The sequence below is a fragment of the Ranitomeya variabilis genome, chromosome 7 (assembly GCF_051348905.1).
Source record: "Ranitomeya variabilis isolate aRanVar5 chromosome 7, aRanVar5.hap1, whole genome shotgun sequence".
NCBI classification, from domain to species: domain Eukaryota; kingdom Metazoa; phylum Chordata; class Amphibia; order Anura; family Dendrobatidae; genus Ranitomeya; species Ranitomeya variabilis.
In genome coordinates, this window is record NC_135238.1 from 7,426,651 (window position 1) to 7,449,918 (window position 23,268).

At 42.7% G+C, this 23,268-nt stretch overlaps 1 protein-coding gene across 1 annotated transcript; it reads left to right on the forward strand.

Moving 5' to 3' along the window:
* The first annotated feature begins 11,336 nt into the window (after positions 1 to 11,336).
* On the forward strand, positions 11,337 to 23,180 carry LOC143785249 (serine protease 27-like). The gene is made up of 5 exons (XM_077273975.1): positions 11,337 to 11,341; positions 16,808 to 17,104; positions 17,640 to 17,671; positions 22,165 to 22,771; positions 22,805 to 23,180. The coding sequence occupies exons 1-4, from the start codon at positions 11,337 to 11,339 to the stop codon at positions 22,440 to 22,442; spliced, it is 612 nt and encodes a 203-aa protein (XP_077130090.1). The 3' UTR covers positions 22,443 to 22,771; positions 22,805 to 23,180.
* Positions 23,181 to 23,268: the final 88 nt, after the last annotated feature.

Consider the following 23,268-nt stretch of genomic DNA (forward strand, 5'->3'; position numbering starts at 1 on the left):
GCTCATCTGGCGACTCTGTTCAGCAAGTTAAAATTGTTATTTCTTTGTTGCGGGGTGACCCTCAAGATTGGGCATTCTTTCTGGCGCCAGGAGATCCGGCACTGCTAAATGTTGATGCGTTTTCTCTGGCGCTTAGAGTGCTTTATGAGGAACCAAATCTGGTAGACCAAGCAGAGAAGGTTTTGCTGGCTCTCTCTCAGGGTCGGAATGAAGCAGAGGTTTATTGTCAGAAGTTTAGGAAGTGGTCAGTGCTCACTCAGTGGAATGAGTGCGCCCTGGCGGCGATTTTCAGAAAGGGTCTTTCTGAAGCCCTTAAAGATGTTATGGTGGGGTTCCCCACGCCGGCGGGTCTGAATGAGTCAATGTCTTTGGCCATTCAGATTGATCGGCGTTTGCGGGAGCGCAAACCTGTGCACCCTCTGGCGGTATTTTCTGAGCAGAAACCTGAGCCTATGCAATGTGACAGAATTCTGACCAGAGTTGAACGGCAAAACCACAGATGTCAGAATGGGTTGTGCTTTTACTGTGGTGATTCTGCTCATGTTATCTCAGCATGCTCTAAGCGCACAAAAAGGGTTGCCAAGTTTGTCACCATTGGTACTGTACAACCTAAATTCATTTTGTCTGTTACTTTGATTTGCTCTCTGTCATCCTACCCAGTTATGGCTTTTGTGGATTCAGGTGCTGCCCTGAATTTGATGGATTTGTCATTTGCCAGGCGCTGTGGTTTTATCTTGGAGCCTTTACAACTCCCTATCCCGCTAAAGGAAATTGATGCTACACCGTTGGCCAAGAATAAACCTCAGTACTGGACTCAATTGACCATGTGCATGGCTCCTGTACATCAGGAGGTAATTCGCTTTCTGGTGCAACATAATTTGCATGATGTTGTCGTGTTGCGTCTGCCATGGCTGCAGGCTCATAATCCAGTCCTGGATTGAAAAGCAATGTCTGTGTCAAGTTGGGGTTGCCAGGGGATTCATGGCGATGCTCCTTTGGTGTCAATTGCTTCTTCTACTCCTTCTGAAGTCCCTGAATTTTTGTCGGACTACCAGGATGTATTTGATGAGCTCAAATCCAGTGCCCTACCTCCTCATAGGGATTGTGATTGTGCCATAAATCTGATTCCTGGTAGTAAGTTCCCTAAGGGACGACTTTTTAATTTGTCTGTACCAGAACATGCCGCTATGTGGAGTTATATAAAGGAGTCCTTGGAGAAGGGACATATTCGCCCGTCTTCGTCCCCTTTGGGTGCGGGGTTCTTTTTTGTGGCCAAGAAGGATGGTTCTCTGAGACCCTGTATAGATTATCGCCTTCTAAATAACATCACGGTCAAATTTCAGTATCCCTTGCCACTGTTGTCCGATCTGTTTGCCCGGATTAGGGGGGCCAGTTGGTTCACCAAGATAGATCTTCGTGGAGCGTATAATCTTGTGCGCATAAAGCAGGGCGATGAATGGAAAACAGCATTTAATACGTGTAAAATCTAATAATAATATATATAATCACTTACATATGGATAATTACATGAAATCAAATAAAGAACCAAGGGTATAGGGAAAGTGTATGATACAGTTTCTGAAGGTCTTGTCATTGACCATCTGTCCTCTGCATGTCAAAAGCTAGAGGTGTTTGTGAAGCCCAACCTATATTTGGATGTCTAGCGTTATTTCTAGCCGGTAAACAAGTGTAACTAAGATAAGGAATATTCTGGAATCTACTTTTATGGTATAGACCATTGGCATGGAACTGGTTTACCTTATATGGATATTGTGTAGGAGAAAATAGAAACCCATGAAAGCCTATGGGACGGATTTGTATATAAACCGTCTCTTCTCAGCATGTGGTAGAGTCCTCATACCTTGAGCCTCTCTACACGGACGAACACATCATCATGCCACAAGACCATATGTAAGATCTCTGCTTGCTTTCATTTTCTTTTTAACCTAATACTTGAATTTGTGTAATGAACTTATAATTTACTTTTTCTTCATTTTTGTAATCACTCTTTTTGAATGGACAGTAAATGAGTTATGTTTTATCCACACAATTCTATTTTTACTTTTCTTCCCAATCCTCACTAAGATACATTTTTTCTAACATTTTGGCGAGCCTTAGCCAGATCTGATTTTTTGTCTTTTCTGTGAGGAATTTCAGCCTTTTCAGGGGGGGAGGTTGCTAAAACACCTGTTTTGAGTTGTTAAAAGGCACAGAAATTCTACTATATCGTGTTACAAAAGTCAGACTGAACCTACACACAGAAGTGAGGATACGTGATGCAAGTCCCATATACGGAGCTCTGAAGGATCCATAAAGACAGAGGATCTTCCATTGACTATTGGACCAATCCAGGAGGAAAAGAAATTCCATAGGTAAGAGAATGGAATTTATCCATGAATTCTCTAAGAAAAGTAATATACAGTTTCAGTTTGTTCATAGCCATACAAACGCACAATTATGGTCTAGTCTGTATAACCAATGTGAAGCAGAGAATCTTAAAATTGATTAAGAAGTTTTTTTCTGTAAAAAAGTTGCAAAGGAAGCTGCAGAATGTAATGCACATGGTCCGAGTGTACAATAATTTAGTTTTTGATAAAACTGAAACACAGACACAAATATGTACTATCACACAAGACATTGATCATACTGACATACAAGGTGTCACACAAGAAGCTGATGGAGATTACTTTGACTGTCCAAATTGTTTGATATTGTCTGAACATATTGAACAATTGGAAGATCAAATTGATACCAGAACAGAATTATTGTCCAAATTGAGACAAGACATTAAAAAAGCTTCTGTTGTTACACGATCAAAAGACCAAGAAGACAATGCTGCCGCATCATTTATACCTGACACACAAGAATTAGATGAATCAGTAGATTTACATGCAGAAGAATTGCAACGGAAAAAATTCCATGACAGAGCTGCAAGCATTAATCTAAAAATACACGATCAGTTAATGAAAATTGCAAAAGACATTCCAAAATTCAATGACAAGATGGATGCCTTTTACAATGCAGACATTTTTGAATCAAACACAGACAAATACAATCTTAATGATGAACAGAAAAACAAGATTTTCAAAGTATGGTTACCCTCACATATGGGAAGAAGGTTACAGGCCACACCCAGATTAAATGAGAATCATGAATTGACACAAAGTACAAGAGAAGACAGACTTAGGCAATTAAATTCTTACATCACAGGAGAGGCCACTCCGAATGCTGAAATTTTGGAACAATTAAAAACTAATATTAATGAGGATCCATTTGTATTTTTGGTAAAATTTGAGCAGGCCTATAGAATGGTGATGGAAATTGGGCCTAATCAGGAACCAACATCCATGATCAGATTTTTTGTGAAAAAGTTCAAATATTTGGATCCTGCCTCAGAACAAATGGCTAGTACGCAGCCATCATTGCAAGAAGCAATAGTTTTTATCGACAGAGTAAGGAGATCCATGAAGCAAAATCAGGTAAAGGCGAAAATAGCTGTAGTTCATGAAAAAGAGGATAGTCAGCTGAAACCTAGACCCACAGTAACATTCAAGAGCAGAGATTACGTAGAACAAAGAGGTAAAAATACTACACAAAGAAACAATATCCATTGTTATTTCTGTGGTATACCTGGACACTTAAAGTGGCAATGCAGAAAATTCTTGAGAGCAGAATCAGAGACAGGTACACAAGGGACAGGTAATCTTGGAAGGGAAAATGGTCTCATGCCAAAATTATCCACCAGACCTTCTGCACCTCCATTACAGTCTAATGCCCCCACTCACACTGACAACAGACAAACGCAGTCTCCATATGCACCATTAATCAGACAGATCAGAGAGATGACAGTGAAGGAGACCGAGCCCAGAAATAGAATGCCGAGTGCTTTCAAGAAGGACACTGGACTTCTTCCATCTCCTTCATCCTTCTGACAATCACAGACAATTCCAACACCTCATCCACTGGAATTTGTGACTCGAGTTACATTAGATGAATGTGGAAGACCATTTGTCAAGGTAAATCTAGCAGGACAGAATGTTGTATTTCTCATTGACACAGGAGCTCAGTTAAGCGTCACAAATCTTGATCTGAAGCTACAACCAGATTCACCAGTTTGTACAATTGTTGGTTTTAGTGGAAAAGGTGGAACTAGAGCAACCTTAGTTACTGATGTGATATTGGAAATACCTAGTTCTTTCAAAACAGGAATTGACATTTGGTATTGTCGTGACTCTGAAAATATACTTGGCACGGATTTTATGCAGAAATTTGCATGGGTTGTTGATCTAGGAAATCAGGTGATCTGGAAGGATTCTAATGGTTGTAAACCTGTAGTCATTGATCCTAGTGATTATAGCCATGTTGGAAGTATTTGCTTAAATGATGTTGTGTCAACAGATCATCTGTGGCCTGAAACTGGTGGTGATGAGGTATTGACAGAAATTGTACAGCTTTTTCCTTCTCTTTGGGCTCAGTTCAGAAATGAAGTAGGTTCTATGAAAGATGTTATTGTAAATATCGAGGGGCGAGTTCCCCCACCACAACGTCAGTATAAATTGCCTCCAGAATCAATTGAGTCTATGTCAAAGATCATACAGGAATTGTTAAAACAAGGTGTCATCCGAAAGGCTAATTCTGTAAGTAACAATCCTTTGTGGTGTGTTTTGAAATCTGATGGTTCTTATCGGATGATATTGGATCTGCGGATGTTTAATAAACATACTCCCAATGTAGCACCCATTGTTGCAGATACTCATGACATGATGGCAAGGCTGAATGCAAAGGCAAAATACTTTTCTGTACTAGACATCAGTAATGGTTTTTTCAGTATACCTCTTGAAAAGAGTTGTCAGTACAAGTTTGCTTTTACTTTCTTGGATGAGCAATACCTGTTTTGCAGGTTACCTCAGGGAGCTCATTTGTCACCGAGCATCTTTCATCAGGCATTGGCAAAGGTATTAGCTAAATTTTCAAGGCCGGACTGTATTTTACAGTATGTGGATGATATTTTGCTATCCACAGAAGATAAGGAGTCACATGTTTCACTTCTGAAAGAGTTGTTTGAGCTGCTGCATGATGCAGGGTTGAAATTGAACACAAAAAAGGTCAAATTGCTGCAGACTGAGGTCAGATTCTTAAGGTACCGTCACACTAGGCGATATCGCCAGCGATCCGTGACGTTGCAGCGACCTGGATAGCGATATCGCTGTATTTGACACGCAGCAGCGATCTGGATCCCGCTGTGAAATTGCTGGTCGCTGCTAGAAGGTCTGCACATTATTTGGTCGCTAGGTCGCCGTGTATCGCCGTGTTTGACAGCAAAAGCGACGATACCAGCGATATTTTACACTGGTAACCAGGGTAAACATCGGGTTACTAAGCGCAGGGCCGCGCTTAGTAACCCGATGTTTACCCTGGTTACCAGCGTAAAAGTTAAAAAAACAAACAGTACATACTCACCTGCGCGTCCCCCAGCCTCTGCTTCCTGACACTAAAGCGCCGGCCCTAAACTGAAAGTGAAAGCAACAGCGGTGACGTCACCGCTCTGCTGTTAGGGCCGGAGCTCAGTCAGCGTCAGGATGCAGAGGCTGGGGGACGCGCAGGTGAGCATGTACTGTTTGTTTTTTTAACTTTTACGCTGGTAACCAGGGTAAACATCGGGTTACTAAGCGCGGCCCTGCGCTTAGCAACCCGATGTTTACCCTGGTTACCCGGGGACCTCGGCATCGCTGGTCGCTGGAGAGCGGTCTGTGTGACAGCTCTCCAGCGACCAAACAGCGACGCTGCAGCGATCGGCATTGCTGTCGCTATCGCTGCAGCGTCGCTTAGTGTGACGGTACCTTTAGGGGTATTGTTGAGCCCAGGTAAAAGACAACCATTGCAGGAACGGATCGATGCAATTGCTTCTTTGCCAGTTCCAACATCACACAAGGCAGTACGACATTTCTTGGGTCTTATAAATTTTTCAAGGGAGTTCATTGAGAATTTTGCAGACAAAGCCAGGCCTTTGTATGATCTTTTAAAATTTGAAAATAGTGAGTATTTTGGTCCTTGGGGTTATGAACAACAAACCTCATTTGAACAATTGAAAATGAATTTACAAACTGCACCTGCTTTGTCCACAGTAGATCCTACGGCTCCATTTGCTTTGCAAGTGCACACATCAGAGACTTCTGTGTCTGCTGTGCTGCTACAGTTGCAAGGAGAAGAGTGGAGAATTTTGGGCTATTTTTCTAAGCTTCTCTCACCTGTTGAAAGAGGGTTTGAGACATGTGCAAGACACCTGGTAGGTGTGTACTTTGCAGTCAAAGCAACTGAACACATTGTTGGGTTCAACAAAATTACTTTGCAAACTCCTCATTCTACACTAAAACTTCTCTTTGAGAATAATATCCCAGGTGTGTCACATCAGAGATTTGCTCATTGGTTACTGTCATTGTCTCCCAAACAAATTGAGGTAGATTACAAAGCCAAATATGTTCTTCCTCAGTTGATGCAATATGAAGGACAAACTCATGATTGTTTGCAGTCTTTTCAGGATCCATGTCCATCGCTTTTCAGACGGAAGGCAGAGGCAACAGATGAACCAATTTTTGTTGATGGTTCCAGATTTTATGCAGATGGACACTACTATGCAGGATATTCCATTTTTTATCCCAAAAGAGAACAGGTAGTAAAACATAAATTACCGAGTCATTTTTCAGCTCAAAGGGCAGAACTAGAAGCAGTGAAAATGGTGCTACAGCTGAACGAAGCTGATGATCAGTGTCCCATTGTAATCTACAGTGATAGCTCCTATGTTGTTAGATCACTGACAGATTATTTGCCAGTTTGGGAAAAAAGAGGCTATGTAGATTCTTCAAATAAGACTCTTGTACATAGTGACACACTGAAAACAATTTTCAAAATAGCATCAAAAACCCCTAATGGTTTTGCTATTGTCAAAGTACCAGCCCATAAAAAAACTGATGATGAATTATCTGTAGGAAATGCTACTGCAGATAGGTTAGCCAAAGAGGCAGCCCTGACAGGAGAAGAAGTGTTTCAACCAGAGACTATTGAGCTTTTAGCAGTTCAAAGAACGGACATGCATATCCCTTCTTTTGCGGAAGAACAGGAGAAAGACACATCTCTTGTTGCTTCCCGGGTTGATCCAAAACCTCCCTTTGTTTGTGAAAACGGGGTTTTGTGTCATGACTTAAACGGGGAGTTGCGTCCTGTTGTACCAAAACATCTACAGGCTGAGTTCACAAAATATAATCATGAAAGTTTGGGTCATTTGGGCCAACAGAAATTGTTAGACATTCTCAGAGAGAAATTTTACTGGGAAAAGATGGAAGAGACAGTACAAAGTATTGTCCAATCATGTCTCATTTGTGCCCAAATTAATCCAAGACCAAAAGGACAGAAACCGCCACTACTCCGAACCGCACCTGCAGATGGTCCATGGTCTACACTACAAATCGACTACATTGGTCCGTTACCATCAGGTAAAAATGGTCTCAGGTATGCATTGGTTGTGGTAGATGTTTTTTCCAAATGGGTTGAAATTTTACCTGTCAGAAAAGATGATGCTTTGTCTACAGCTAGAGCATTAGTTAATCATGTCTTTTGTACTTGGGGGATCCCAAGAATGATCTCCTCTGATCGAGGAAGTCACTTTACAGGAAAAATCATGCAAGCCGTTTGTACTATTCTAGGGGTACAACAACAGTTCCATGTACCTTACCATCCACAGTCTGCTGGTATTGTGGAAAGGATGAATAGGACAATAAAATCCAGAATTGCCAAGATGCTATTGGACAAAGGCAATACTTGGGTTGATGCCGTACCTTTTGTATTGTTGAGTGTGAGAGGAACAACTTCTTCCACAACTCAGTTCACTCCTTTTGAACTAATGACAGGAAGAAAAATGCCATTGATTTTTCCACATGAACCATTTTTGTCTACATCTCAAAAAGATGCTGTTGCAAGGTCCAAATGGTTGCAATTGTTGCAGGAAAATTTGAAAACAATTCTTCCTCATGCTGCATCAAGAATGCAGAGAATGGAGCCACCATATGAGTCTAAATTCAAAAAAGGGGCTCAGGTGATGATCAAAACTTTCAGGAAGAATGGACCTTGGGAAAGTAACTGGGAAGGTCCCTTTGATATCATTGAAACCATGGGACAAGTTATGATTCTTGTGCAACGAGCATCAAACGTGGTTAAAAATACCCGCAGGCAACAAAGAGTGTGGGTACATGTTGATCAATGCAAATTGTATATTGCAAAATAATGATACTGCATTTCTTTTAGGAAGAAATGGATTCCAATAAGAGCTGGAATACGAAACACCATGACCTTGATGGAAGGGATTCAACACCAATCCTTCGGGAAAAGACGACTTTTCCCAGGAAAAGTTACTATCTGATGGGAATCGCATTTCTGCTGCTATGTACTATTTCAACTGTGATCTACGCAGAAGACATCTTACATCGTGAAACAAACACTAGTGAAGTGAATGAACCTTTCAGAAGAACTCTACATTCGAGGAAACCAAGAGGATCAAGTCTACAAAACCTTAAAGATGAAGATATACCGGACAATTCAGTAGATATTACTGGAAACATCTGCATGGGTTATGGGGTGAAATGCTGTATTGAGCTACACTTCTTACACGACACTGACATAATATTACATGCTACTACAGGACCTAAGACTGGGTTTATACAGTTACAAGGAGATTATGTACACAATAATAAGACGGGTACATGGGAATGTAATCCTACAGATGTGTTATACTGGAATATAGAGATAAGAGGTGAAGAGAAAGCTGTGTGGTCAGGAGATATTACAAATGATATGATCACAAAAGGGAAAGTTGGAACATCCAAAACAGATATTTGGTTGAAAACACAACTTTTTGGGAAAACTTTAGATCCTTCATTACTTTCTATTACAGAAGGAGATGAAGATTGGGTAAAAACATGGAACTTCCAGATAACTAGAGAACCAGTACAAGTACAGGTATCTGTAATTTTTACAGTAACAAATACTATAGTTCCAGAAGTAAGGGTTAGCCCACAAGCAGTACATAGCCAAGAAAATATGTCTCCTTTGTCATTAAAATGCAACACAAGGTTAGAGTTACCTTCGGAATCTCTGTTAACCTGGACCAAAGATAGATTATTTTTGGGAAGTTTTGCAAGTGGTCCAACAAATGTTATACACAGAGGTCAATCCGGAAATGTGAGATGGTTGAATAAGAATTTTATTTTTTCTGTAGATAATCCATCTCCTAAGGATTCTGGACTTTACCAATGTTGCGTTTTAACGAAAAATAATTACAAACAATGCAAAAATGTAAATGTAAATATATGGTCAGCAGTAGATAATGTCTGTACACAGACAAGATTTCAACCATCTACTCCTTTCCAAATTAACCAATTCCAATCTAAACCTATATTACGAGATGGAGTGTTTATGACTATGATATGGACTTTTAACATGTCTAATTGGAAAATTTCTTCTAGATATCCTCAATGTCAATCACATCTCATTAATATGGAAATGGGAATAGAACAATGGTTTGGGAAAAGAACCCCAACACAAGTTAGAAGTAAGAGGGGAGTGTTGGAAGGTATTTTGGGGGGATTAGGAACAGTGGGAAGTCTAATTAACACTATGGACATACATACACTTAAATCAGATTTGGAAAATATTGGGTATATCGGAGGTAAAGGAGTAAAGATTCAGAAAAGTTTGAATCAAGTTCTTGAGAAAATGGTTTTGACTACTGCTTCTGTATTGGGGTCTTCAGTATCACATCTACAAGATGCTACTCTAGCATTAATAGAAAGTGAACAGGAATCTCAAGTGGCCAAAACATGTCTAGAAATTCAGATTGAATATTCCACCAATCTAAAAATGATTGCACAAGCCTTACAAAGTGGAATTACTCCTTTAGGACTAATGAGAAATTTGCCTACAGAATATAGTTTTGCATTAAATCATACAGATTTGTGGGTAAATAAGTGGTTAGGATGTGACCAGGATATTTGTGTAGGAACATCACTGATTCCAGTGTCGGGAAGAGAAGAAACCCTAGTTCCTATAACTGTTCTGGGAATCCCTGTTAGTCACACACAATTGCTATATTATCAATTACAGTACACAGATTTTGCATTTGACGGAACAAACACTGAACAATTAGACATTTCTTCATGTTTAAATTTTGTTTCTAAGGTAATGTGTTTACCTGGACAGGATAAAGTCATTTATCATTCATGTTTCAATAATCATACCTCATGTCATGCCAGAGTGGAGAATGTACACACGATCCATGACTTGGTGACACCAGTAAGCGCTAATAAGATTTGTTTCCAAGTTATGTCAGAGAAAGAAGTTGTTTCTGCATACTTTTCATCTTGTGTACATGCTGAAAATCTGACAATAGGTTTATATTGTATCGAGGGAAATGTGAAAACTCTCTCAAAGAAGGAAGGAAGTATTAATATTACGTTAATAGGTTCAAGAAACCTAAAAATCCTTCCAATACAGTTCAATTTGTCCCAAATAAATAATTTTCCTTGGAATATGTGGACAAATGAGATAAAGAAAGACAAGGGTTTGTTAAATTTGTTAACAAAACAATTAAAAGAAGTTGAAATTGTATTCAGACATGAGCAAGGGAATTTAAATGATATTGAACATGAATGGACGAGTATGTCAGGCTCATCTTGGTGGAAAAATTTAGGAAAATCAGTAACTAGTTGGTCACAGTCTTCAACGAAGATGGCAGTAGGAAATGTATTATCTAATCCGATTGTTATTATATTTATTATAGTTTTGCTGTGTATAATATATCAAATAGTTATTATGTGTAAAATTAAGAACATTTATAAAAAGATAAAGACAGAAATGAAAAAGGAAGATGACATTTTAAGAGAAATGCTGAAAAGAAAAATATAATTCTCTAATCTAATTTTAGTTTTCAAAACTCAGGTGACATTCGAGACAGATGTTAATACAAGGTTTTCAGAATAAAGAATGAATGTGATACGAATGGTGAGAGAAAGATTTTAGGGTTAATTATGATATTCTCAAATCATAATCAGGGGGGAATGTAAAATCTAATAATAATATATATAATCACTTACATATGGATAATTACATGAAATCAAATAAAGAACCAAGGGTATAGGGAAAGTGTATGATACAGTTTCTGAAGGTCTTGTCATTGACCATCTGTCCTCTGCATGTCAAAAGCTAGAGGGTGTTTGTGAAGCCCAACCTATATTTGGATGTCTAGCGTTATTTCTAGCCGGTAAACAAGTGTAACTAAGCAACCTAACATGAGGTAATGCATAGGATCATCTGCTTTTATGGTATAGACCATTGGCATGGAACCAGGTTACCTTATATGGATATTATGTAGGAGAAAATAGAAACCCATGAAAGCCTATGGGACGGATTTGTATATAAACCGTCTCTTCTCAGCATGTGGTAGAGTCCTCATACCTTGAGCCTCTCTACACGGACGAACACATCATCATGCCACAAGACCATATGTAAGATCTCTGCTTGCTTTCATTTTCTTTTTAACCTAATACTTGAATTTGTGTAATGAACTTATAATTTACTTTTTCTTCATTTTTGTAATCATTCTTTTTGAATGGACAGTAAATGAGTTATGTTTTATCCACACAATTCTATTTTTACTTTTCTTCCCAATCCTCACTAAGATACATTTTTTCTAACAATACGCCCGAAGGCCATTTTGAGTACTTGGTGATGCCTTTTGGGCTTTCTAATGCCCCCTCTGTGTTTCAGTCCCTCATGCACGACATCTTCCGAGAGTACCTGGATAGATTTATGATTGTGTACCTGGATGATATTTTGGTCTTTTCTGATGATTGGGAGTCTCATGTGAAGCAGGTCAGGATGGTATTTCAGGTCCTGCGTGCCAATGACTTGTTTGTGAAGGGCTCTAAATCTCTCTTCGGAGTCCAGAAGGTTTCCTTTTTGGGCTTTATTTTTTCTCCTTCTACTATCGAGATGGATCCAGTCAAGGTCCAGGCTATTCATGACTGGACTCAACCTACATCTGTGAAGAGTCTTCAGAAGTTCTTGGGTTTTGCTAATTTTTACCGTCGCTTCATCACTAATTTTTCTAGTGTGGTAAAGCCTTTGACGGATTTGACCAAGAAGGGTTCTGATGTGACGAATTGGTCTCCTGCGGCCGTGGAGGCCTTTCAGGAGTTGAAACGTCGGTTTTCTTCGGCTCCTGTCTTGCGCCAGCCCGATGTCTCTCTTCCCTTTCAGGTCAAGGTTGATGCTTCTGAGATTGGAGCAGGGGCTGTTTTGTCGCAGAGAAGCTCTGATGGCTCTGTGATGAGACCATGGGCTTTCTTTTCAAGAAAGTTTTTGCCTGCCGAGCGGAATTATGATGTTGGTAATCGAGAGTTGTTGGCAATGAAGTGGGCATTTGAGGAGTGGCGACATTGGCTTGAGGGAGCCAAGCATCGTGTGGTGGTCTTGACGGATCACAAGAATTTGACTTATCTCGAGTCTGCCAAATGGTTGAATCCGAGACAGGCTCGATGGTCGCTGTTTTTCTCTCGTTTCAATTTCGTGGTTTCATATCTTCCGGGTTCGAAAAACGTGAAGGCTGATGCCCTTTCTAGGAGTTTTGTACCTGACTCCCCGGAAGTTTCTGAATCGACTGGTGTTCTCAAAGAGGGGGTGATTTTGTCTGCCATCTCTCCTGATCTGCGACGGGTGTTGCAGGAGTTTCAGGCCAATAGACCTGACCGTTGTCCACTGGAGAGACTGTTTGTCCCAGACAGATGAACCAGTAGAGTTATTTCCGAGGTTCATTCTTCGGTGTTGGCGGGTCATCCTGGGATTTTTGGTACCAGGGATTTGGTGGCGAGATCCTTTTGGTGGCCGTCCTTGTCGCGGGATGTGCGTTCCTTCGTGCAGTCCTGTGGGATTTGTGCTCGGGCCAAGCCTTCGTGTTCTCATGCCAGTGGATTGCTTTTGCCTTTGCCTGTCCCGAAGAGGCCTTGGACGCATATTTCCATGGATTTTATTTCGGATCTTCCTGTCTCTCAGAAGATGTCTGTCATCTGGGTGGTTTGTGATCGTTTTTCCAAAATGGTCCATTTGGTATCCTTGCCTAAGTTGCCTTCCTCCTCCGATTTGGTGCCACTGTTTTTTCAGAATGTGGTTCGTTTACATGGTATTCTGGAGAATATTGTGTCTGACAGAGGATCCCAGTTTGTGTCCAGATTTTGGCGATCCTTTTGTGCTAAGATGGGCATTGAATTGTCTTTTTCGTCAGCCTTCCATCCTCAGACGAATGGTCAAACCGAACGAACTAATCAGACCTTGGAAGCTTATTTGAGATGTTTTGTTTCTGCTGACCAGGATGATTGGGTGACCTTTTTGCCATTGGCTGAGTTCGCCCTCAATAATCGGGCTAGTTCTGCTACTTTGGTTTCACCTTTCTTTTGCAATTCTGGTTTTCATCCTCGTTTCTCCTCGGGTCAGGTTGAGTCTTCTGACTGTCCTGGGGTGGATTCTGTGGTGGATAGGTTGCAGCAGATTTGGAAGCATGTGGTGGACAATTTGACTTTGTCCCAAGAGAAGGCTCAGTGCTTTGCTAACCGCCGTCGCTGTGTGGGTCCCTGACTTCGTGTGGGGGATTTGGTATGGTTGCTTCTCGTTATGTCCCGATGAAGGTTTCCTCTCCTAAGTTCAAGCCTCGTTTCATCGGTCCTTATAAGATTTTGGAAATCCTCAACCCTGTGTCTTTTCGTTTGGACCTCCCAACATCGTTTGCCATTCATAATGTGTTCCATAGGTCATTGTTGCGGAGATATGTGGTGCCTGTGGTCCCTTCTGTTGATCCTCCTGCTCCAGTCTTGGTTGAGGGGGAGTTGGAATATGTGGTGGAGAAGATCTTGGATTCTCGTATTTCGAGATGGAGGCTTCAGTACTTAGTGAAATGGAAGGGTTATGGTCAGGAGGATAATTCCTGGGTTGTCGCCTCCGATGTCCATGCGGCCGATTTGGTTCGTGCCTTTCATTTGGCTCGTCCTGATCGGCCTGGGAGCTCTGGTGAGAGTTCGGTGACCCCTCCTCAAGGGGGGGGTACTGTTGTGAATTCCGTTCTCGGGCTCCCTCCTGTGGTCATGAGTGGTATTGTGTGAGTTTGTTCTTGGGCTCCCTCTGGTGGCCTTTAGCGATATGGCTGGTCTTGGCTGGGCTCAGCTGTTTCATCTCCTGCTAGGCTGGGCCTATTTAACTCACCTGGACCTTTACTTATCGCCTGCTGTCGGTGTATTCAGTCCTGATCCTGTGCTCTCCTGAATAATCCTTGTGACCAGTCTCCTCCTATGAGAAGCTAAGTTTGCTTGTTCAGTTTCTCATTATTTCCTTGAAAATGTTTCTCATTATATTATTAGTTCAGCCCAGCTTGCTTTTATGTGATTTTTTGCTTGCTGGTTAGTTCTGGGGTGCAGAGTGCGCCCCTCACATCGTGAGTCGGTGTGGGGGTTCTTGTCTTCTCTGCGTGGTTTACTTTTGATAGTTTTTGTACTGACCGCACAGACACCTATCTATTATCTGCCTATCTAGTATTAGCGGGCCTCATTTGCTAAACCTGTTTCATCTCTACGTTTGTGTTTTCCCCTTAACTCACCGTTATTATTTGTGGGGGGCTATCTAAAACTTTGGGGATATTTCTCTGAGGCAAGTGAGGTCTTTGCTTTCTCTCTAGGGGTAGTCAGTTTCTCAGGCTGTGACGAGGCGTCTAGGTTTTCAGGTAACGCCCCACAGCTGCCTTTAGTGTGTTTGGATAGGATCAGGATTGCGGTCAGTATAGCTTCCACATCCCCAGAACTTGTCCTATATATTCAGGGTATATGTGTCAGGTCAGTTTGAGATCCTACCACCAGGATCATAACACTTGTGTAGCCAGACGATGACGCTGGCTCAACAACTCGAGACTTAGGGGCTATATTGCTTTTCCCACGACCACCTGATGCTCCACGACCACCACCACTACCATCATTACCAGCTGCCAATGACCGCCCACGGCCACGACCTCTTCCACCAGACTTCCTCATTCTTGGAAAAATGTAACCTAACTAACAATCGTTATGTGGTCCTGTAAAACCAGGTAGAAGGTGTACGTGAACTTGTTGTGAATTTAAATCTCCCTTTTTTATGTGTGGGAGAATGCAGGGAAAAATCAGGCCCACTGTATTACACAACACTGTTTGATTGGCAGAAAGAGGCTGACAGATATGGCACTAACAGGACTGACGCAGATGCACACACTGGCAATAGAAATGCCACTCTTTTTTTTATATGGGAGACAAGGGATTTAATCAGGCCCACTGTTATACACTAGGTTTTCTGTGGCAGAAAATGAAAGACAGATGCCACACACAGGACTGGCACTGATGCAGATTTGCCAATTTTAATCTGCCCCTTTTTTTTTTTCAGGGAGGCTAGTGAATAAATCTGGGCCACTGTATTAAAGTATATTTTCTGTGGCAGAAAGTGGCTTGAAGAGATATAACAAAAAAAAAAAGGGACTGTACTACAATTACTATCTCCCTACAGTAATCTCAGAAAAGTATGGCAGGCAGCAATAAAAAGGACTGCTGCACACAAAAGTGTGGACAAACAAACAAGATAACTGTGCAGAAAGGAAGGAACAACTGGATTTGTGCTTTGAAAAAAGCAGTTGGTTTGCACAGCGGAGTACACACAGCAACGCAGCTATCAGGGAGCCTTATAACCTACAGAGCTGTTGCACAGAAATCTAGCCTCCACTGTCCCAAAAAGAAAAGGTGGTGTTAGACAGTGGAAATCGCTACAGCACAAGCGGTTTGGTGGTTAGTGGACCCTGCCTAACGCTATCCCTGCTTCTGACGAAGCGGCAGCAACCTCTCCCTACGCTCAGATCAGCAGCAGTAAGATGGCGGTCGGTGGGAACGCCCCTTTATAGCCCCTGTGATGCCGCAGAAAGCAAGCCAATCACTGCCATGCCCTTCTCTAAGATGGTGGGGACCAGGACCTATGTCATCACGCTACCCACACTCTGCGTGCACCTTCATTGGCTGAGAAATGGCGCTTTAAGTGTCATATGAAACGCGACTTTGGCGCGCAGATCGTGTACCGCATGGCCGATCCCACGCTGGGATCGGGTCGGGTTTCATGAAACCCGACTTTGCAAAAGTCGTCGACTTATGAAAATGACCGATCCGTTTCGCTCAACCCTAGTTACCACATCTGCAGAGGGTCCCTGATCTCCAACCAGTGAGTGCTCACCGCCGCACATTGCTTTGAGTCGTAAGTTGCTGCTGCAGACAGGGGCTATAATATTGTCTATGCCCTGTAGTGGTTAGTATGGTCCACCAGGTTGGAATGGGAAAAGGTGACTACATTCATTTTAGTATTATAGCTAGATATAAAGAAGAGTAAAATATGGCCTTTGGTTTGGAGGGGGACGAGGCCAGGAAAGATGACAACCATGGCTTCCTACCACCTGGGAGATGAAGTATAGAGGGGTACTAATTGTCCTTGGTGGCACCAGGTGGAGGGTCCAGCTGTGGACTTATGCCTGAAAATGCGATGCTGTTAATGGAAGACATCACTGACAATCCATTGCCCGGATGTGTTCTCTTATGAGACAACATGAGGCAGATGTGTTGACCCCAGATATGTTTCAGTTCCTGCTGCCACAAGAATAACATTATGGAGGGTGAAGTTGCTCCTCATTTTTGTGGTGTTTGGTTTCACCCCTTAGGTCTACGAATTCATCTTATTTCAAAGTCGGTCTTGGCGAGTACCAGCTTCTGAACCCCAGTGTTCACAGCATCGTGTCCAGTGTAGAAAGTATCATCATGAACCCCCTGTTCATTGGAGTTGGCAGCCCAGGGGACCTAGCCCTGATTGAACTCTCCAGTCCCGTTACCTATACTCACTACATCCTGCCGGTGTGTATCCCACCAGAATCTATGAGCTTCTCCGATGGCTCCAACTGCTGGGTAACTGGATGGGGCAATACGGGAAGTGATGGTAAGAAAACCCAGAAAATGTATAGGTTTATTACCTAACCATGTATTATGCTTTCCAAGAGTACCACGCCCCATCTCCATCATTTATCACTTGTATCTCATCTTACTATATGTTGGATACAACTATTTATTCTCATGGAAATCTACATCTGACGCAGGAAGGCTTACAATTCAGGAAAAGCTCCCTGGGATAAGTGCAAATGAGCTCTCCTCAAGAAGTAAGAGATCTGTCTCTAGTGCCACCTATTGGAGGTAGTCATCCTATAGGTCAATGTCTCCTACGATATACCTCCTTATAAGCTTGTAGCCAGGCATCGTCTGTGACATTTTCTTGTACACATCTATAGAGTGCAAAAAATGAAATGATAGGGGAAATGTTTATGTACCTCCAGGATCTAGGAAGTGGACACCTCTGTTTTTTCTCAGACTCTAGCAGATATGGATTATGCACTCTGAAGATTGTCAATTGTAGGACAACAAGGCAGAGTTCTCAGCATTTCAGGGCTTTGTGTTTCCGTATTTTGCTCTCCATGACCTGGACCTTTGCTCTTCTTCCTGCAGTGACTCTTCCATATCCTCAGACTCTGCAGCAGGTCATGGTGCCTCTGATCAATAACTGCCTGTGATGCCATTATAGTGGATGTCTTTTTGTATTTGTAAGGACCTTACTTTCCATTTTCAGCAATGTATAAAGTATGATGTAGACCCCCAGAGCAATAAGCAAAGGCGAAAATGACTTTGGGTGTGGGACAGAGAACTTCTTCATTTAGTTCTATAGATTAGACTGCACTTTCAAAAACCTTGCGAGGTTTTCATTGATAGAGGTCCTACAAGGTCAAAAGATGGAGCAGAATTGTCAAGTGCTGCTCTACATGGGAAAAGGGCTAGCCAAGAAAAGACACAGACATTATGTAGAGAATGCACCCACTTACTTATATCATTTCATGTATGTTCTCCACTTACCTGTCTCTTCATGTATCTGCCCCCACTTTCTCTGTATTCTCATGTGTCTGCTACCTCTTACCTCTTTCCCCTCATGTACAGGTGCTTCTCACAAAACTAGAATATCATCAAAAAGTGAATTTGTTTCAGTTCTTCAATACAAAAAGTGAATCTCCTATATTCTATAGAGTCATTACACACAGAGTGATCTATGTCACATGTTTATTTCTGTTAATGTTGATGATTATGGCTTACAGCCAATGAAAGCCCAAAAGTCATTATCTCAGTAAATTACAATACTTTATAACACCAGCTGGAAAAATGATTTTAACATCCGGAATGTCGTCCTACTGAAATGTATGATCAGTAAATGCCCTCAATACTTGGTCGGGCTCCTTTGCATCAATTCCTGCATCAATGTGGCGTGGCATGGAGGCGATCAGCCTGTGGCACTGCTGAGGGGTTATGGAAGCCCAGGTTGCTTTGATAGCAGCCTTCAGCTCGTCTGCATTGTTGGGTCTGGTGTCTCTCATCTTCCTCTTGACAATAATCCATAGTTTCTCTATGGGGTTAAGGTCAGGTGAGTTTGCTGCCAATCAAGCCCAGTGATACTGTTATTTTTACACCATATATTGGTACTTTTTGGCTGTGTGGACAGAGGCCAAGTCCTGCTGGAGAATTACATTTCCATCTCCAAAAAGCTTGTCGGCAGAGGGAAGCATGAAGGGCTCTAAAATGTCCTGGTAGACGGCTGCGCTGACTTTGGTCTTGATAAAACACAGTGGACCTACATCAGCAGATGACATGGCTCCCCAAACCATCACTGATGGTGGAGACTTCACACTAGACCACCAGCAGCTTGGATTGTGTCTCCACTCTTCCTCCAGACTCTGGGACCTTGATTTCCAAATGAAATGCAAAAATTTACTTTCATCTGAAAACAACACCTTGGACCACTGACAACAGTCCAGTTCTTCTCCTTGGCCCAGGTAAGACGCTTCTGGCGTTGTCTATCGGTCATGAGTGGCCTGACACAAGGAATGTGACACTTGTAACCCATGACCTGGAGACCTCTGTGTGTGGTGGCTCTTGAACCAATGACTCCAGTAGAGTCCACTCCTTATGAATCTCCCCCACATTACTGAATGGCCTTTTCTTAACAATCCTTTCCAGGCTGCGGTTCTCCCGCTTGCCTGTGCACCTTTTTCTACCATACTTTTTCCTTCCACTCCACTTCCCATTAATCTGCTTGGACACGGCACTGTGTGGACAGCCGGCTTCCTTAGCAATGACCTTTTGTGGCTTCCCCTCCTTGTGGAGTGTGTCAGTGACGCCTTCTGGACATCTGTCAGGTCAGTAGTCTTCTCCATGATTGTGGAGCCACTGAAACAGACTATGGGGCCTTTATAAACACTTAGGAGCCTTTACAGTTGATTATTGTTAATTATTCTAATTTACTGAGATAATGACTTTTGGGTTTTCATTCGCTGTAAGCCATAATCATCAACATTAACAGAAATAAACACGTGAAATAGATCACTCTGTGTGTAATTGGAGCGCCCCCAGACACAGGGCCACAGAGTACTCGGTACCGGGTCTCTCTGCTTGCGGTTCTGGCGATGTCTCGGTGGCTAGACCCCGGTCCATGACCCTGCTAAGGGGCGTCCAATTAAAGGTGATGGGTGGTGGTGTAAGGCGCGATGAATAACGAGGACACAGGGTTGCAGTCTCTTTACCTCTTTACTGAAGGCTTCGGGATCTGCAATCCAGAGCACTGCTAACCGGGCTGGCTGAGACCAGCCGGTCCGATGGCACCTCCAGAGTTCCCTTTGCAGGTGGAAATCAGTGCCTACCTTCTAGCGCCTGTGTGTTGTAGTACCTCCCTGCTGAACACCACGGGATAGTCCTCACAACTATTGTATCTGTTTCTGATGTTCTTTCTCTCCGTCCCCCAGTTGGTATGGTAGGACGCACCCGTATGACGGGGTAGGCCTGGAGTTATTCTGGGACCCTAGAGACGCCCCTCTCCCACAATTGCCTCCGTTGTCTGCTTAGGTGATATAGGTGAGACAGCCAACCTAAAGTTAACTGTCCTGCCGTAGTTCAAAGTAATGCGTAGAGTCTAATACTTCCTCGGCGTTCCGGCCACCGGCTACGCGCCTCAGAAGGATGCCACGACCTTAGGGGCAGGACTCCTAATGGTTCTTTCTCCTTTGTGCTGCGATCTCGTTTCTCACTTCTCCACAATATACCTCGCTTTGTGTCCTTTCTTAAGATGCCGCCGCAATGAAGTGCAGGCGCGGCTCCGTAACGATCTGTCCTGTTCGCTAGGCCACTGTCAGGATCCCACCCCTGACAGGGACCCCCCTGAATCCTCCCCTGCAACACCCTCTGCCACAGGATGTTACCTGGACAAAACCCAGTCAGCTTCTCTCTCACTTCCTATCCAACCCCCAGTTTTACCAGAGTGTGAGGAGTGGCCTAATACATAGCACCTTTGCTCCCCCTGGCGGCCGGAGTGTGAAGTGTAGTGTGTGTGTGATACCTGGTCAGGTGAACTCCTTTTGTGCAATCAGACATAACATCACTCCCCTTAGTGGCGGAGCGGCAGTACTGCAACGACCAGGACTCTGGGGCGCTGTATAATGACTCTATAGAATATATGAGATTCACTTTTTGTATTGAAGAACTGAAATAAATTCACTTTATGATGATATTCTAATTTTGTGAGAAGCATTTGTATCTGCTCCCGCTGACCTCCATCTCCTCATGTATCTACCCCCTTAACAATGTCTCCTCATGTGTCTGCTCCCTCTTACCTCTGTCTCTTCATGTTTCTCATCACCACATTTTGGAAATTCACTGAACCCAATGAATTTGAACAATTTGCGACTAGATGTGAGTTTACATCAGCCACAGAAGGCTCCCATAACTTCCTCATAATGGTTGGTGTTGTGAATTCTGCTCTTGGGTTCCCTCCGGTGGTTGTAGGTGGTAATGCAGTTGTTCCTGGGTTGCAATCCTGGGCAGGTGTCCCTGCTGATTGCAGCTCTGACTGGGATATTTAGGTGTGCTGGATTCATTAGCCCTTGCCAGTTGTCCATTGTTCTTAGAGGTTTTGCATCTCTGTCTGGTTCCTCCTGCCCTGCTGCCAAATCGGCGAAGATAAGTGTCTGGTTTTCTTTCTGCAGCACACATGCTGTGTGCTTTACAATTCAGTACTATTCAATGTTTTTTCTTGTCCAGCTTAGACTGTGTTTGGATATTTCAGTCAAGTTGGATTCTCAGGAGATGCAGATATACATTCCATGTCTTTAGTTAGATGGTGGAATTTTTGTATTATCTGCTGTGGATATTTTTAGGGTTTTAATACTGACCGCTTAGTATTCTGTCCTATCCTTTTCTATTTAGCTAGAGTGGCCTCTTTTGCTAAATCCTGTTTCCTGCCTGTGTGTGTCTTTCCTCTAATACTCACAGTCAATATTTGTGGGGGGCTGCCTATCCTTTGGGGTTCTGCTCTGAGGCAAGATAGAATTCCCATTTCCATCTATAGGGGTATTTAGTCCTCCGGCTGTGTCGAGGTGTCTAGGATGTGTTAGGTACACCCCACGGCTACTTCTAGTTGCGGTGACAGTTTAGGGTTTGTGGTCAGTACAGGTTCCACCTACTCCTGAGAAAGTCTCATGCGGCTCCAAGGTCACCGGATCATAACAGGTTGGCATCTATTGCATCACATGGTACAGCAGAGCCAATCATGATAGACTATTACAACCTGTATAAAAGCAAAGGCAGGGAATGTAGCAGCCACTGTGCTGTAAATCTTCATACTGAGAGGACGACACAGCGTAACCATAGAGAATGGGAGATAAAACTATGAAGCAGAGAAGAAACTGTACGGGTAGTGTGACAGTGTGATGATGTCACTTTGTTATTACTGCGGCTATGTTTATGTTAATGATCTTGATAAGGGTTATATACAGTCCTAGGAGACCTCAGAGCATTATATGGATTTTTGGGGGAAAATGGAAGACTTGTAAATTGATTTGCCCCAAATCAAATTTTTTACAAACTGACCAATTCAAATAAACAAATCGCTTATTTCTATTATTCAGTATTTTTTAATTTATGGCATTTTATTATTTAGGTGACTCCGGGGGACCCCTGGTCTGTAAAATCGATGGGGTTTGGTATGAAGCTGGCATTGTGAGTTGGGGCAATGGATGTGCCTTGTCTGACCGGCCAGGAGTCTACACCTACGTCCCGGATTACTACTACTGGATCAAGTCTCTGGCTACGTTCTCGTCCTCTGCCTCCCCGGCGTCTTACAAGTCCTCGTCCTCTGTGTCTTCTCTATCAGTGTCTCTATTGACCCTCGGTCTCTTGCTGCACGCACGGCTGTATCTACAGGCAGCGCTGCCCTAGGCTTCGGGTCATGTTCGCAGTGGAGCCATGTTCGTCCTTAATCATACTCGTTGTGTTTTTGTCTTAATTTTCTCCTGTGACTTAAATAGGCTGTGAAATGTTTCCCCATACTGACACGTAATGATATGAGGAACTGGAGAACGCTTCACAGCTCAACAAAGTCTGCACAGTCAAGCCCCCAATGCCTTCTGGTCCATAATTCCCAAGATGGCTGTGGCTGAACCCCATACTGCGCAGTCACAAGTCTTTCATAGTTTTTCAAGATGGCTGAGTCTACTGTCGGTCAATGCAGATGCAAACACAAGGCGTCCGCAGAGCCCACTGCACAGGTGCAGGATAAAGTAGCAGAGCCCACTGCACAGGTGCAGGATAAAGTAGCAGAGCCCACTGCACAGGTGCAGGATAAAGTAGCAGAGCCCCAATGGTAATTTAGGCACCGCACGGCCCTTTATAGATATTGCAGATCTTATATTTGCACCTCATATGGCGGCATTAGTTCGGAGCTGGCTTCAGATCATTTTATGTAATATGAAGGTAGAATTTGGGGTATGGGATGAAAGCCGGGCCTGAACTTCATGGTGGCAGCATGTGGCACCGTGCGACTGTTCTGGGGATCATTTATGATTTTTATTGATTCGGTGCAGATTATTATCCTGATTATTACTTGATGATAAACATATTTTTGGGGATTTTTTCACTTTACTGATTTGTGATGTCATTAAATATTATGTATTACTTTCATTTGTTTCTTGTGGTTGCCTTTTTATCATTGTTTTTCGTGCAGACTTTATAAAGTACAAACATAAAAGAAAAAAAATCTCCTACC

Bases quoted from the DNA above. Each gene is read 5' to 3' on its own strand.
- LOC143785249 (XM_077273975.1), top strand. The intron at 17,105-17,639 runs GTTTATTACCTA...TTCTTCCTGCAG, and splicing joins AAAACCCAGAAAATGTATAG to TGACTCTTCCATATCCTCAG. The intron at 17,672-22,164 runs GTCATGGTGCCT...TTTATTATTTAG, and splicing joins ATCCTCAGACTCTGCAGCAG to GTGACTCCGGGGGACCCCTG.